At 45.0% G+C, this 15,331-nt stretch overlaps 2 protein-coding genes across 2 annotated transcripts in view; both read left to right on the top strand.

Moving 5' to 3' along the window:
- LOC114584321 (nucleoside diphosphate kinase 3) overlaps nt 1–15,331 on the top strand; it is a 261,547-nt gene that overhangs the window by 85,998 nt on the left and 160,218 nt on the right. The window lies entirely within an intron of this gene.
- NUBP2 (NUBP iron-sulfur cluster assembly factor 2, cytosolic) lies at nt 15–15,022 on the top strand. The gene is made up of 7 exons (XM_028707196.2): nt 15–166; nt 4,464–4,582; nt 9,078–9,276; nt 10,466–10,620; nt 12,276–12,386; nt 13,936–14,005; nt 14,877–15,022. Exons 1-7 carry the CDS (start codon nt 148–150, stop codon nt 15,020–15,022), a joined length of 819 nt encoding a protein of 272 aa, XP_028563029.2. The 5' UTR covers nt 15–147.

Raw genomic sequence — 15,331 nt, 5'->3', positions numbered from 1 at the left:
CGTGGTTCTCCAGCTGCCTTTTCATTGGACAAGATTGATGTCATTCATGAGAGGACGGGCAAAGCAACGCCCAGTTGTCTGTTCATTCGTCAAGGTTCATGTCAATCACCTGACGAAATCGGAAGTGGTGAGGATTGCTGAAGCAACATGGAGGAAGCCGCAGAGGGTGAGTGATTGATGGGCTTTGAAGGCATGGTCGCAGGGGAAGGTGATTGGATGTTAACTAGGCTTCCTGTACTTTTTAACATCTGTGGAGAAGCAGATGTTCAACAACAACGGGATAAACTGCGCCTGTCACATGAGTATCTGCTGTTAAAGCACAGGAACTTTTTCCAAAGAAATAAGAGCAAAGATGTTGAACCTGCCCTCCAGACGTTGCTGGATTACAGCTTTCTTCCTTAGTTGAGGCTAATGACAGTTGCGCTGATGCAAAAGAGAGAGGGGTGGGGGTTGTACCAAGATCCAAGTTTGGGGCAAGTGCTCTACAGTGAGAAAACCCCAGCAGAGGTTTAAAGCCACTAAATATGCAGCAAAGTAAAGCACGGAAATACAGGTTGTTAGATCTTTAAAATATGTCCCTCCAAGTGAGTTCTAAAATGTCCCCTTTAAAAGTTTCTTTCTAAAGTTTCCCTCTTACCCCAGCATAACAAGACGGCTACATGTTTGGTAAGTTTTAAAAAATGGTTTACTTACAAACTCTTCAAAGGTCAGGTTCATGTGCATTTCCATATATCAGTCAGAAAAGTTGCACAGGCAGTAAAACTTACCTTAGTTACAAAGTGGTGAAAGTCCCTAAATTATTGATATAGGAACACAAGAGTGGCTTGTGATCCATGTGGCCTGAGTAACCAGCTCAAACCTCTTCACGTGCTGAGCTCAGGTAGACTGTGTACAACAAGAGGCTTTAATACCTCTTTTCCCAAGGCTGGTTGAAGTGATGTAACTAAGCCTGGCAGGACAGCTTACTCTACCACTGATCAAAGTTGCCACTGCAGTTTCAGCATTTCAGAGCCACTTAGAAAATGAAGAGTTAAGGTTCATATTCAACTTCCTGTTGGTCTGGTGTGTGAGAAACAGTTGGCCCTCCAGATGTTGCTGAACTTCCAACTCACATCAGCCCTCACCAAAATGACTGGTGGTTAGGGATGATGGGGGGCCAAAGGTTCCCCACCCTGACATATACTTTTGTTCTTCACGTGCGCTAAAATTAATCTTAACAATTTTCAGTGCTTTAAATTGTAAGTCCTTAATTCAGTAAGTGCACGCTATTGAAATGTCATGTCTTAAAACATTTAAATCCTGAGGTTTCTGCAACCAGAGGTGCCTGTTTTGCGCATGCGTGCAGTGCGATATAGCGCTTCTGCGCATGCGCGCGGCACAATATAGTGCTTCTGCACATGCACGCATGGCAAAACCCGGAAAAAACACTTCTCTAGGCAAGCTACTCTCTCATTGTCTTTGCATCTGCAATAAGGGGATAATACTTTCCTAAGTTCCAAGACTGAAGGATTATTGAAATTGTGTATATATTACATATCACTCTTATCATAATTACATAAAGTTAAGAGAACAAAAGTGTAAAAAAGACTTATTTTTGTGTGGAACGACTCACTTTTACAGTTATATTTTCCTAATTGATTGGCGTGTTAAGTCTCTGACTTGGGAGATTCATGTTCAGCTATAAACGTTACTGGATAAATTTTGACCAGTCAATGTCTTTCAGCCTAACCTACTTCACAGAGCTGTTGTGAGGGGAGAAGTCTATTATAGGTAATAGATATGACAAGACAACTATGCTTGAGGCGGAAGCACAGGCCAAAGAGGTGATTAATAGCTAGAGTTTTGTAACTGAGGGATTAAGAATTTCAGGTCAGGAAATAGTCTAAACAATTTTATAGAGTTAATCAATACATTATTTGACAAAAGATAGGAAGGTGATAATAGTATCTGAGTAGTTCAAGAACGGACCTATAATTATCTTGTCCTTTTAATTACCCACTCATAATTATCTTGTCCTTTTAATTACCTACGTATTATTTACTGGTGCATTGTACACATATTTATTGACATCTTTATATTACTAATATATGAAACCATAAGAATAAGCCTTAGATTGTGGGTTGTATCCAACCAAGATCTACTCAGAAGTAGACCCAGTGAATTGAATGGACCTACGTTGGTCATGGCCATTCATTTCAGTGGGTCTACTCAGAGTAGGACTAGCATTGGATACAATCCTATTTATTATATTTATAAAAGTATTTCTGTACCACCATATCATAAGATAGCAAGGCAGTGTACACTGTTAAAACATTTAAAGAAATAAAAACACTGTGTGTGCTATTTTTATACCATGATGATTTACAATGTGCATTGTATTGTATACAAATAACAATATACAGTGGTACCTTGGGTTAAGTACTTAATTCGTTCCGGAGGTCCGTTCTTAACCTGAAACTGTTCTTAACCTGAAGCACCACTTTAGTTAATGGGGCCTCCTGCTGCCGCCGCGCTGCCAGAGCACGATTTCTGTTCTCAACCTGAAGCAAAGTTCTTAACCTGAAGCACTATTTCTGGGTTAGCGGAGTCTGTAACCTGAAGCGTATGTAACCCGAGGTACCACTGTACGTTGTGTAATATTTTGTGTGTGTGTGTGTGTGTTTAAAGATATAGGGATCTTGTTTCCCACCATAGCTCCTTAAAGGAAAGTTGAGATAAAAATTAAATAGAGGGATGCCATCTTAATTTTGTATCTTGGGGGCCCCTTTGTGCAAACTGATCTTTGCTACTCAATCGCTACCACAGCCACGTTCCCTCTTAGTTCCCTCTTAGTTCCCAATAAGAGAACTAAATGTCACTCAGAACACTCTCTCTGTTGATGACAGCTCACAAGCAAGCTTCTAATATTCAACATGACCTCATTCCTTTCTCAATAAATATAAATATATTAATATTAATAGCCATTTTAGCAGTAGGAAAAGGGGAAAGATCACCCCGGTGTTACCTTTCGTGGACTTCCTAATGACATCTGCCAAGGTCATGGTTGGCTCCATCTCCAGGGAATCTTGTTGCTTCAACTGATTTTGATCCCCCACAGGGTGCCAAGAATTCTCTTCCTCAGTATCCATCTTTTAATATCCTTTTCAATGTCCAAAATCCTCTGCTGAGGAGATAAGTATCTTCTGCTTCTGATACGGTTGGGGAACTTAAGCCTTATTAAGATGTTCCCTCAGCCTGGCCGTGTGAAGGTGCAGGAAATTCCTGGGTGACTCAAGTTGTCCATCCTTATTCACCTTTTTGCCTCACGAGTCTATGATCACTTAATGGCTGTGTTTACATTTTACAATGGGAGCATCCTGGATGGCTTTGTTACTACAGGAGCCAGTGACTGAGGTGTCCTGGAATTCTAATCGCTATGGAATTTGGCTTCCAACTGTCATAAGCCAAAATGCCACAACTAGCTAGTGCAAGTGGAGGTCTGAATTGAGAGAATTGCTAATATAAAGGGGGGGGGGAATGTGTTGGGTGCTTGGATGAATTTGCAATTCATAACAGATTTGGGCTTCAAACATTGTGGGAACCTGTACATTAAGCACTTAATCGAGGGAGAAAATAAAAAGGTGGCTTTTGTGGCAATGTATGCAGTTTCATACATTGAAATCTTACTTTGAAGTACAGTGGTGCCTCGGGTTAAGCACTTAATTCGTTCCGGAAGTCCATTCTTAACCTGAAACTGTTCTTAACTTGAAGCACCACTTTAGCTAATGGGGCCTCCTGCTGCCACCGCGCCGCCGGAGCACAATTTCTGTTCTCATCATGAAGCAAAGTTCTTAACCCGAGGTACTATTTCTGGGTTAGCGGAGTCTGTAGCCTGAAGCATATGTAACCTGAAGCATATGTAACCTGAGGTACCACTGTAATGTCTATGGAAATCAGCAGAATATGTTTAAGATTGTTTATTGTTCTTTCTTTTGACCTACTTTTGTTGTTTTTAAATAATAATAATTTTTTAATTATTATTATTACCTCGGCTATCCATACTCTATTTTTAAAGCAACCTGCAGCATTCATTTCTAAGCATTTTATAGAGAAACCATGTTGGTTTTAATGTATCAGGGTGTGGGTTGTTTGCTCGGCTGTAAGTTGCTTTGGGTTGCCGTGGGAAAGGCTAAGCAACTAACAAATTTAACAGATAGTAAATAAATGACCACAGAGCTCACTCTGTCCTCAATCGGCTGTATTGCATATTTCTCCCACCTTAGGGTTTTCCCCTAAAAAGAAATAAATGTATTTTTTCAAACTTGGGTTCCTCCGCACCCTCATCCCTCACCTGCCAAATACCTTCCTTTAGTGCCTGACAGATGCTATTTTGTGCACATAAGCAACCTCACTTGCAACCAGAACATTGGAAATCAGACAGAACGATAACCGTTTCCTCACCCTGGTCCTCTTGTCCTTTACAGATGGAGGTAACCTGGCTGGGGTCCAGCACATTATCGTGGTGCTATCGGGGAAGGGGGGCGTAGGGAAGAGCACCATCTCAACAGAGCTGGCTTTGGCTCTGCATCACACTGGGAAAAAGGTATGTACCATGTGGTAGAGTGGTTAGAGCACTGGTTTATTGTTCTATTTGCTTTATAGTTTTAAGCGGGGGAGGGACCTTAAAATGGTTTACAACCTACATTAAAACATCAAATAAAACAATCCAGAATCAAACATCAATGAAGAAAGTCAAGTATACATTCAGAGCAACACAGTTAACAGGAAACTAAAATATTATCTTAAAGATTTCAAAATAAAACTTTACAAAGGAGGTCAAGTACAAGAATGCCTATTTAAAGCGGCAAAGTTTTCTTAAACGTTTCAAAAGAAAACATTATGAGAGGAAGTCAAATATAGAATGCACATTTAAAATGGCACAATCAAAAAGAGAATAAACTATTATCATAAGCATAGAACATGTCTGCTGCTGTTGCTGCCAGTAGTGGTTCATGGAGGCTCAATGACCTGGGTCTGCACTAAGAAACAGCCATGATGGTCTCTGGCCTCTTCAGCAGCCTTGGCTTTTGCAGCTGGAATCAGTGAAGGCCCTGCCCTCTCAGGCCAGGTGGGAAGAGGCCGGCAAGGCAGGGAGTAGGTCTTCCAGGACTCAAAGCAAAGATTGAATGTGAACCCAGAGTACCCAGATCCCTGCTTAGCAGTGACTGCGGCGGTCCTGGCCCATATGCCGTCTCCCAGTCTAATGTACCTCCATTCCACACATCTTTTCTTGGGGATAAGCCTTCATGTATACCACCCTGAACTCTTTGAAGAGGGTTAGGGAACAGGGTTCAGTGTACAGGGCAGATCCCTAGCACCCCCCCCCCACCCCCTACGAGTCACTTCGACAGATGAGCAGGGCTTCCCACTCACCCGTTGCCCAATGTCACCATGATGTCAGGTGACCGAACTTCAAAGTGAAACAGGTGTGATCCTGCTGGTCCTAGTGATGTGGGTTTTCTGAAAAATGGGGGGGGGGGATTCCAGAGTGCTAAGGCAGCTGAACTTTAATCAGCAAACAAATCTAGACAAGTATGCCTTAATATTATGTATTCATCTCTTGGGTTTTTTCAATACTCAGAAGTATTTGAAATATTTGGGGACAGGAAGAATCAATAACAGTGCAGTTAATGTGGTCTAAACGTTTCCCAACCTTGTGCCTCCAGCTGTTTTTGGACTACAATTCCCATCATCACTTGCCACTGGTCTTGCTAGTCAGGGATGATGGGAGTTGTAGTTCAAAAACAGCTGGAGGCACAAGGTTGGGAAACACTGGTCTAACAAAGCTGGAGCTTTACATGCAAATTGGTTTTAGTTTTGGGTTTTAGGGGTTTTTTTCGGAATAACTAAAGATATCTAAGAACATGACCACTCGGCAGTATATGCCTGTGTGCATTGTTTACTTCTCAAGAAGCAAAAACGAAGGCCCTCAAAACTGTAACATTAATTTGAGCTTGTTCCTACCCCCCAGGCTAAGAAATTAAATTAGCTATTTTTGCTGGGGTGCGGGGAGTTAATTACACCATTGAAATGACTCAGTGTTACTGGTATTTTATCCACTCCTTATGTTGTATGTTTGAAGGGAAGTGGGAGAGCCCATGGAGTATGGGGTCAGGGAGTTGGAAGACAGAACAGAATTAGAGTTGGTGCTCCCCTTCATGAGGTCCCCATTACGTGAGAGGTATGGGCCAGGCTGTGCTCTTTGACCCTTCTATTGAGTTCCCAATGGCCCACCTCTTCATTCTTCCAGGTGTTTAGGCAATGGGAAGGGGGCTTCAGGGGGAGTCTGCTGTACTCCTGTCAGCTCCCTAGGTGGGCCTTTGGGAACTGGATGAAGTCAGACAGGAAGTGAGTGGACAGGGCTACATTCTCATTCATTCCAAACTTCGGATAACTGCGCACTGGCTTTCATGGGTCCTCAAATAAACACTAGGCACAGCAACAAGAATCCGCCGACAGCATACGAATCAATCTGGCTAACCTGATCCAAAAAAACACACACACATACCCCACTCACACACAAAAGCAAATCTCACTACAGCCAACCAAAGACAACCAACCGCACCCTAGGCCACCCCCAACCTCTCTCACCACCAAGGAAATACAACAAGAAAATAGTAAGAGAACCCACACAAGTGACGCTGACACAAAACCCCACACATACACTAAGTAGAAGAATAAAAACATTGTCACCCAACCCCACTCACTATTTCCCCCCTCCCCCTCTTTTCTTCCTAACCTAACACTGTGTGTAACACTACTGTATCACAACAAATGAAACTGATCTGTAGAAAATGCAGCTTGAAAAAAAGAGACCGTGCACGTATTTTGGTAAACTAAGAAACCTTTAATAAAAATATGGTTTTTTTAAAAAAAAACCACTGGGCAATTTCACTGGGTAAATTGTCACTGAGATCCACACTTAGAAGGTTTTGAGCACCAACTCCGATACCAACACCTACGCAGTGCTGTTAGCATGGTAAGACAGCGACACTGTTTAACATTAATTTTTACACACACACACCCAAAGGAGGTAAGCATTTAAATTTACTGCATGTGCCTGGGTGCTCCATAGGGAGAGTCACCTGGAGGGGGGGAAAGTTAATTATATCCCTGAAACTGTCTACAAAACCTTACAGGTTTGTATCCATTCATTATGTTACTAATGAATGTTTACGAAACTGTGTTTTTTAGATATGGAAGTGGAAAAATCTAGCAGTGGGATAAAATTCCATGATGGAAAATTTCCGCCTCCATCACGTTTCCTCGAGAGCCAGTGTGGTGTAGTGGTTAAGAGCGGTAGTCTTGCAATCTGGGGAACCGGGTTCGCGTCTCTGCTCCTCCACATGCAGCTGCTGGGTGACCTTGGGCCAGTCACACTTCTTTGAAGTCTCTCAGCCCCACTCACCTCACAGAGTGTTTGTTGTGGGGGAGGAAGGGAAAGGAGAATGTTAGCCGCTTTGAGACTCCTTAAAAGGGAGTGAAAGGCGGGATATCAAATCCAAACTCTTCTTCTTCTTCTCTTCACTCCCCTCCCTGTCTGACTTGCTCCCTCCCCAGAGGCCCATGTGGCTTGACATGGCCTGCTTGGAAATGAATTTGCCCAGGACTGTCTGGGGAGATAGGAGGCTAAGGAGAGAGTCCATGGTGAGGACAGGTAAGGCCTCCATGTGGAACTGTAACCCAGTGAAGCATCAGAGGTTCAGTCCATGGGTAGTCCCAGGTTCAAGTCCCCTCCCCATGCTCTCATTTGGGAAAGAGCTCAGAAGAGATGGAGCCCAAACCCTTGAGAAAAAGGTTGCAGCGTTTGGGGAGGCATGGTAAGATGTGGCATAATAGTTGCAGGTTTGATCCCCGTATGAGACAGCTGCATCGCAGGGGATTGGACTAGATGACCCACAGGGTCCCTTCCAACTCTACAATTCTATGACTCTATGAAGTGTATGAAATCATGCATCACATAGAAAAGTGAACAGGGAAACATTTTTCTCCCTCCTGACACTAGAACCAGATGTTCCCCTTCCCCAGCCTATAGTGCACTGCCCATTCATGGACCGCTCTGTCATGGATGCCTAGAAGGCTGTTGACCCATCAGAAATGGAGGAGGCTCAACGGGAATGGGAGGCAGGAGGGGTTTCTGGTGATCGGCTGACTAATGAGCTGCTTCCAGCAAGCGCCATTTCCTGGTTTTGTAGGTAGGTACATATGGCTGTAGGGACATGGGTGGCGCTGTGGGTTAAACCACAGAGCCTAGGGCTTGCCGATCAGAAGGTCGGCGGTTCATATCCCCGCGATGGGGTAAGCTCCTGTTGCTAGGTCCCAGCTCCTGCCAACCTAGCAGTTCGAAAGCACATCAAAGTGCAAGTAGATAAATAGGTACCGCTGTGGCGGGAAGGTAAATGGCGTTTCTGTGCACTGCTCTGGTTCGCCAGAAGCGGCTTAGTCATGCTGGCCACATGACCCAGCTGTACACCAGCTCCCTCAGCCAATAAAGCGAGATGAGCGCCGCAACCCTGGAGTCGGCCACGACTGGACCTAACGGTCAGGGGTCCCTTTACCTTTACATATGGCTGTACTGATCTGATCTGCACATTCTGAATGCCAGGGCAGGTAAACACACACACACCAGCCTGGGAATCTAATCCAGCCTCCCTTCCCCACCCAAAAAGCAAAAATGTTAGTCCTCCAAGACCATACCAATTTTATCAGGGAGCAAGGGTAGGGGGATTAAAGTAGGTAAGAGTCGTGAGGTACGCAGAGCAGTTTTCATCCCAGGCCAGCACCCTGATGTGGAGGCAAAATCACTACCTTCCTGGTCATCCGTGTCGCTACACTGAAGGACTTGATTGCCTACCATTGCAGAATGTTACAGTGATAGAATTCAACTTTATCCCTTCCTGCAGCTTTCACCTACCTTTCCTCGGCCTGCTGTGCCATGTCCGGAGAAAGGTTTTATACGCTGGGCTTGCAAGTTGTTTTTTGTTGCTGTTGTTGTTGTTTTACTGAGCAGGGCCTCCCCATTTGTCTTCCCAATTCAGGTCGGAATCCTGGACGTAGACCTCTGTGGCCCCAGCATCCCGCGCATGCTCAATGTGCAGGACCGAGATGTTCACCAGTGCGACGGTGGCTGGGTGCCGGTCTTCGTTGGCCAAGACAAAAGCATTGCCGTCATGTCCATTGGCTTCCTTCTGGAAAAACCAGACGATGCCGTAATATGGAGAGGACCAAAGAAAAATGGTATGGAAGATACAAATGTTTACTTACCCGCGTGTCCCTGTTAGAGATATTTGGCCTAAGCCAGTCAGTCTTGGGGACAACCACCTTTTGAACTCAGTTGCCTCGAGGTTTATTGTCCCCCCCTCCCCCCAGGCAGCAAAGCAAGTGACCTATTTGCAAATGGGTAGCACACGTCCCTGTTTCCAAGTGTGCTGGCTACGATGAGTAAGAATCTCCTCCAGGCAACAGTGCTCCAAGTTAGCTCTTCGCACTCTGAACATGCACTGGGAGGTACACTTCTGCCATGTTGTTTTTCCTTCATGACCTCTTGTTCCGTGCATCCAGCCAGCAGTTCCCAGCTCCTGCAGGAGGACAGAGGACTAGCACAGGGTCTACATGGGTGGCAAGTGACTTGGGTGTCCCTAAATGAGTGTCACCACCGTCCTTCTGAATCCCTTCGAGATCCCTGCTTGGGGCCATGTGCTCAGAAAATACATGCCATTTAGTCCTCGCCTTTCTGCATGGCACCCCAGGGGCAGCTCACAACCATAATCAAGAAGCAGCGACAAACAAAATAAGAGCAGGAAAAAACAGTCAATTAGAAACAACAACATCACAGCTGCCAATTTAAAACAAGTATCAACAAAGGAAACTTGATTAAATTGCAGGTCAGTTTTTAAAAAGGGATTGCCCTGTCAGTTCTCCGTTGCAAGGGAGTTCCAGAGTTTGAACACAGCCATTAAGAGGCCTTCTCTCGAGTCTCCTCCTGTCCTGTGCAAACGAGCCTTTGATATTGGTGGGACATAAATACGCGCATCTTTGGAAGATCTTTAGATTTGGGCAGGTTTGTATGGACGGGGTCTGCAGATAGCAGTGTCACCGGAAGACGTGAGCAGATGACATGGAGGGTTACGCTGCTTTAATGTGTCCTAAGGCAGACCGGTCTTTGGCCACACCCCCATCGCCTCCGCCCATTTCCTATCTTCATACAGGACAGGACAGGGGTATGTGGTGGACCTGCTCCTGTCACCACGGGGTTATTGTGTGAATTGTGTCTGTGTGGGTCCTCCAACGCTAAGTTCTCCTTGGAGCAGATCCATTGAAATGAATGGACATGACTAACTCAGGTTCAGTCATTTCAGTGGGGCTGCTCAGTAGAACTTAGTTGGATGCAGTCCAATATATTTTCCCATTCTATACTTCTTTATAGCTTTGATCAAGCAGTTTGTGTCCGATGTCACCTGGGGAGAACTTGACTTCTTGATTGTGGATACACCCCCGGGCACATCCGATGAGCATATCTCCACCGTAGAATCCCTTCGGCCTTATAAGCCTCTTGGGGCAATTCTTGTTACAACACCGCAGGTACTTCTCTCTTTTTCTTGTCTTTTAATTTCTTGGGTTTTCCTGCAATTTTTAATTAAAAAAAACTATTACGCACCTGTACAAAAGTGACAAATAATAGGAACAAAGCAACTATAATAATAATAGCTACACACAAACGTGCACACACAGTTAATTACACACCTACAAATCTTTAAACTGGAAGTGTCTATAATTGAAACTTAAGGTGCACCTAAATAAACTTTATGCATTATATGTGTAGCTTTTTGAAAGCTCTAGATTGAAAATGCCAACTTGCACTATAATTTGTGTGACTTCATCATAAAGTATAAATGTGGACTTGGTTCAATAAACTGACTCTGTATGTAATATGAGCCAAACCATGCCTTAGTGCAAACAAACCAATATGTGAGTTCCTGGAGCGAGTTCCTCGCTGGCTCCTGCTGCTGCCCTGCTCCTTGGAGCCAAAAGATGAACAATGACTTGACCCCATATAGCAGGGCAGCAGCGGGACCAGGAGATGAGGCAGGAATGGTTGCTCTGTGTCTATGGTCTTCACTCCGGGAACCCACACAATTGGCTGTTTGCACTAAACCATGGTTTGCCATAACATTCGTTGCAAACTGGATATTTGTGTCTCTAAAATTCACTAAATGATTCCCTTTCCCCCTAAATTTATTATCCCATTTTTAAACCATTGTCCTTAGTTCTCGTAAAATATGTTTTGGTTCCACATCTTAGCTATCTATTTTCTCACGTTACATACTTCTATGTAGTTTCCAATATAAGTCACTTGGGGTGATTCTGATTATAGCATCAAAGTTACTGCTTTTTTGGGTTCTATTCTCTCCGAAGTTGCCCTTCAGCATTCCGCTGGGCACATCGAATCGCCAAGACTTTCAGATGAACACAAACTAGCATCCTGGCATGGCAGGATACTGGAAATTTTATTTGAGGATCCTGAAAATATTGGCTTTAATCATTTTATATGGGGGGAAAAATCAATGTGCTCTAGGTGTTATTTCTCAAAGGCAATTTCTGTAGCCGTGTATGGACACCAGGGGGTGCTCTTATAGCCACAAGAGACGTTTTTGGATAATGTTTCTCCCCTGCGCTACAGTTGGCTTGTATAATACAGTACAGTACAGCATCTATTGCATAGATTAGTTATAAACTACCTGTCCATCACGAAAACACAGCTATTAGTTTTTTAAAACATAGGGTTTGACAACCACATCCATTGTAGCACAGTAGTACAGCATTTGCTCTGCATGCAGAAGGTCCCAGGTCTATTCCCTGGCATCCGGTAGAACTGGAAGAGACACTTTCCTGAAACCCTGGAGAGTTGCTGCCAGTCAGAGCGGACAATACTGTGCTAAATGGGCCTGTGGTCTTTGTGGGCATGAGGCGGATTCCTGCGTCCAAACCAACCATGCATCCAACTCAACTTGCAGCTTCCAAGGAAATTGCTGCTAAATGCTTGCTGGTGCATTTGACAGCTTTGGATCAAAGAACCAATGCAGCTCTACAGTTTTGAGATTTGCTGTGAAAATAACACATTTGTGGCCGCTGAAAAGGTTGCTCACTTTGCCAGACCTGTTTGCCTATTGCTCAGCTTTGTTTCCTGCTGCCACCCTATTACCACCGTATTACGCAGGATTGTCTTCTTTCTTCAGGCTGTTTCTGTGGGGGACGTGAGGCGAGAGCTGACCTTCTGCAAGAAGACAGGCTTACGGGTCCTTGGGATCGTGGAGAACATGAGCGGCTTCGTCTGCCCGCACTGTTTGGTAAGAGCCAGAGGCTGAGCTAAGCTCAGCATGCGCAAATTTATTAAGAGCTGAGATTGGTGGCCATTGGAGTGATTTTTAAAAAACCTGATGGCAGGAGCAAGTTTAGGGTTGTGTCCTCTGGTGGAGCTTCTGCAAGCATTTCTGCTTTCCCAAGAGGAAGAATTGCTAATGGCCAAACCTTATGGCATGGTATTTGTGAGAGATAGAGCTGACATTTCATGTTTTTTTTTTCTTTTTGGAAAGTAAATACCAGGAGCAGGGTGGAAAAACCAGTTAGGACTCCCAACACTGTGATCCTAAAGGAAATTCCTCCTGCTGATGCATTTTTGCCCAAATGGGAAGATTCTGTTGCTCAGATAGCATCCTTTAGACGTTCCTGGTATCAAGAGAAGCTTTGAGTGTGGGGATCTTCATCAGGAGCACAACATTAATAGGAAGGGAGCATTAGAGAGGGCAAACTGCTTGGCACCACAGCGGAGAACATTCTCCCCTCCACTTTCCCGTCCTCTTGACCAGAAGGTGGGAAATGTCTTGGGTTAGGCTGCCCCAATAAGAAAGGGGTACTCAGGACAGGGAGAGTGAGTTGAGGGCATTCACATATACCTGATAGCTCGACAGCTGTAGTCCCTGCATTAGTAACCTTGAGACTGGATTACTGCAATGCGCTCATGTGGGGCTGCCCTTGGGCTTGGTTGCAGCGTGGTGCTGAATGTAGTGACCAGAATTCTCATGGGGAGAGCTGACAGACAACATTGCTAAAACATCAGCACTGGCTGCCCATCTGCTACCAAGCCAGGTTCAAGTTCCTTGTGTTAATTTACAAAGCCCTGAGCAACTTGGGTCCAGGGTACCTTAGGGACTGGCTTTTCGCCCAGCTTAACACTGAGAGCATCTGCAGAAGCATCCTTGGTTGTCCCCTGAGGTGGCGACACTCATTTGGCATCCACACACAACAGCCTTTCATGTTATCGGCCCAATCCTATGGGATACTCGGTCCATAGAGAGTCAGAAGGTGCTCTCTGTTTCTGCCGTCTGTTTAAATGCCTCTTTCCTATGCTGCCAGGCAAATTAAGAAAAAAATTTCCAAAATAGTTAATTGATTGTCTCTGATTTTAAATTTTCACATTTTTATTTTAAATAGATATTATGTAGATTACAATAGATATTATTGTAAGCTGCTTTGCTGTTTTTATGATATAGTGGTATATAAATACGTACAGTCATACCTCGTGTTGCATTAGGTTCATGTTGTGTCTTTTTGGCTTGCGAATGCGGCAAACCTGGAAGTGTATACTTCTGGGTTTTGCCGCATGCGCAGAAGCGTTCTGCACGCTTCACACATGTGCAGAAGTGCTCTATCACGCTTGTGCAGAAGCGCCACTCTAGTTGCGGACTTTTCGGGGTAAGAACAGCACCCTGGAACGGATCGTGTCCTCAACTAGAGGTACCACTCTATTTATATGAATTAATTTATTTACACCCCACCTTTCCTCCAGAATTTCCTCCCCACTTTTCCTCTAGAATTAAGCTTCCTCTTCTGTTCTAGGAATGCACCAATGTCTTTTCCAAAGGAGGTGGACAGGAGCTGGCCAAGCATGCCGAGGTCCCATTCCTAGGTGAGTTTATCCGGAGTACCCTCTAGGAGAGCATTAAAAGTTGTGACGGTGGTTTTCTTGTGACTTTGATATCCACATAACACTTTAAATACGGTTAAGAAAGATCCCGGCCATAAGGCTGTGTCAGTCTGGAGCTTGACAGGGGGCATCACGGGACAGATCCAAAGCAAAGGAGGACAGAGCTGCAATAGATGGAGTCAGCTAGAGGAGCCAGCTAGAGGAACCGCTCTGGGAAAACTGAGTTGATGATTGAATACTCAAATTCCGCTTCTCCTGTAACCACGTTGAGCTCAAAGCAGGTCACAATGATGACAATAACATTAAAATTAGTAAACATTACAGTGATTATAATCATCTCAACAACTTCATAAGGCAAAAAAAACCATCCCACCCCAAAACAAATTAATCAAACAATTAATTTCAATTCAGTACGAACTCACAGTGATTCAAAGTGTCAGAAGCGGCTGCTGAGCCCTGTGCCAGATGACTCGCATCCTCTGCAAAGGGGCTTCCTCTCCCACTGTAGCAACAGAATCTTTTGCAGTTTTAGTCTCGACTCTCACCCTCAAGAAAAGAAATTAATCTCTTAGCTGGATACAGCTGAGACAGGGAACCTGTGACCCAGTTGTCGTTGGACTCCCATCAGCCCAAACCGGCATAGAACTTGGTCAGGGATCATGGGAGGTGTAACCCCACAGCCTTTGAAGGGCCCACAAGCTCCCCATCCCTGGACTTAGAGCTTCATTGCTGGTCAGTATACAGCTGTTGTCTGGGAGATGGGAGAGCCTGCCCATCTTTCCTCTTTTCACCTTCTCTCCCTCTTCCCTCTTCAACCTCTCCTGCCTTCTTGCAACCCCACCTTCTTGCACAGGGTGCGTGCCCCTGGACCCCCAGCTCAGCCAGAGCTTGGAACAAGGCAGAGACTTCCTCCAGGAATTTCCCAAGAGCCTGGCGTTCCCTGCGCTCGCCGACATCGCCCGGCAGATCTTGGCTGGGGCGTCCGCTTGCAGCTCCTGAACCGGAAGCACAGGCTGCAATCGACGGGCACCCAGCATCTTCCTCGCTGCACCAAGAGAAGTGAGAGAAGCTGGCCAGGAAATGGGGCAGCTTTTGAGAAGGCTCAGCAAGGCAGGGGAAGGCTTTTCAGAAAACGACGGACTCAGAGGGGCTGGATTTGGGCAGAACACAGCGCCTTGTCTGCAGCAGCGTTTGCCTTCCGTATGAGTGACTGCAGTGTCTGCTTTGGAGTGGTCCACCCACTGGTGGGTTTGTTTGTTTTTAGCCCTTTGTTCAGTTTTTCGAAGGCCAGGATCTCGACCAGATGGT

This window comes from Podarcis muralis, chromosome 14, assembly GCF_964188315.1.
Source record: "Podarcis muralis chromosome 14, rPodMur119.hap1.1, whole genome shotgun sequence".
In the NCBI taxonomy this organism is placed as follows: Eukaryota; Metazoa; Chordata; class Lepidosauria; order Squamata; family Lacertidae; genus Podarcis; species Podarcis muralis.
This window is presented reverse-complemented; position numbering and strand designations above follow the sequence as displayed.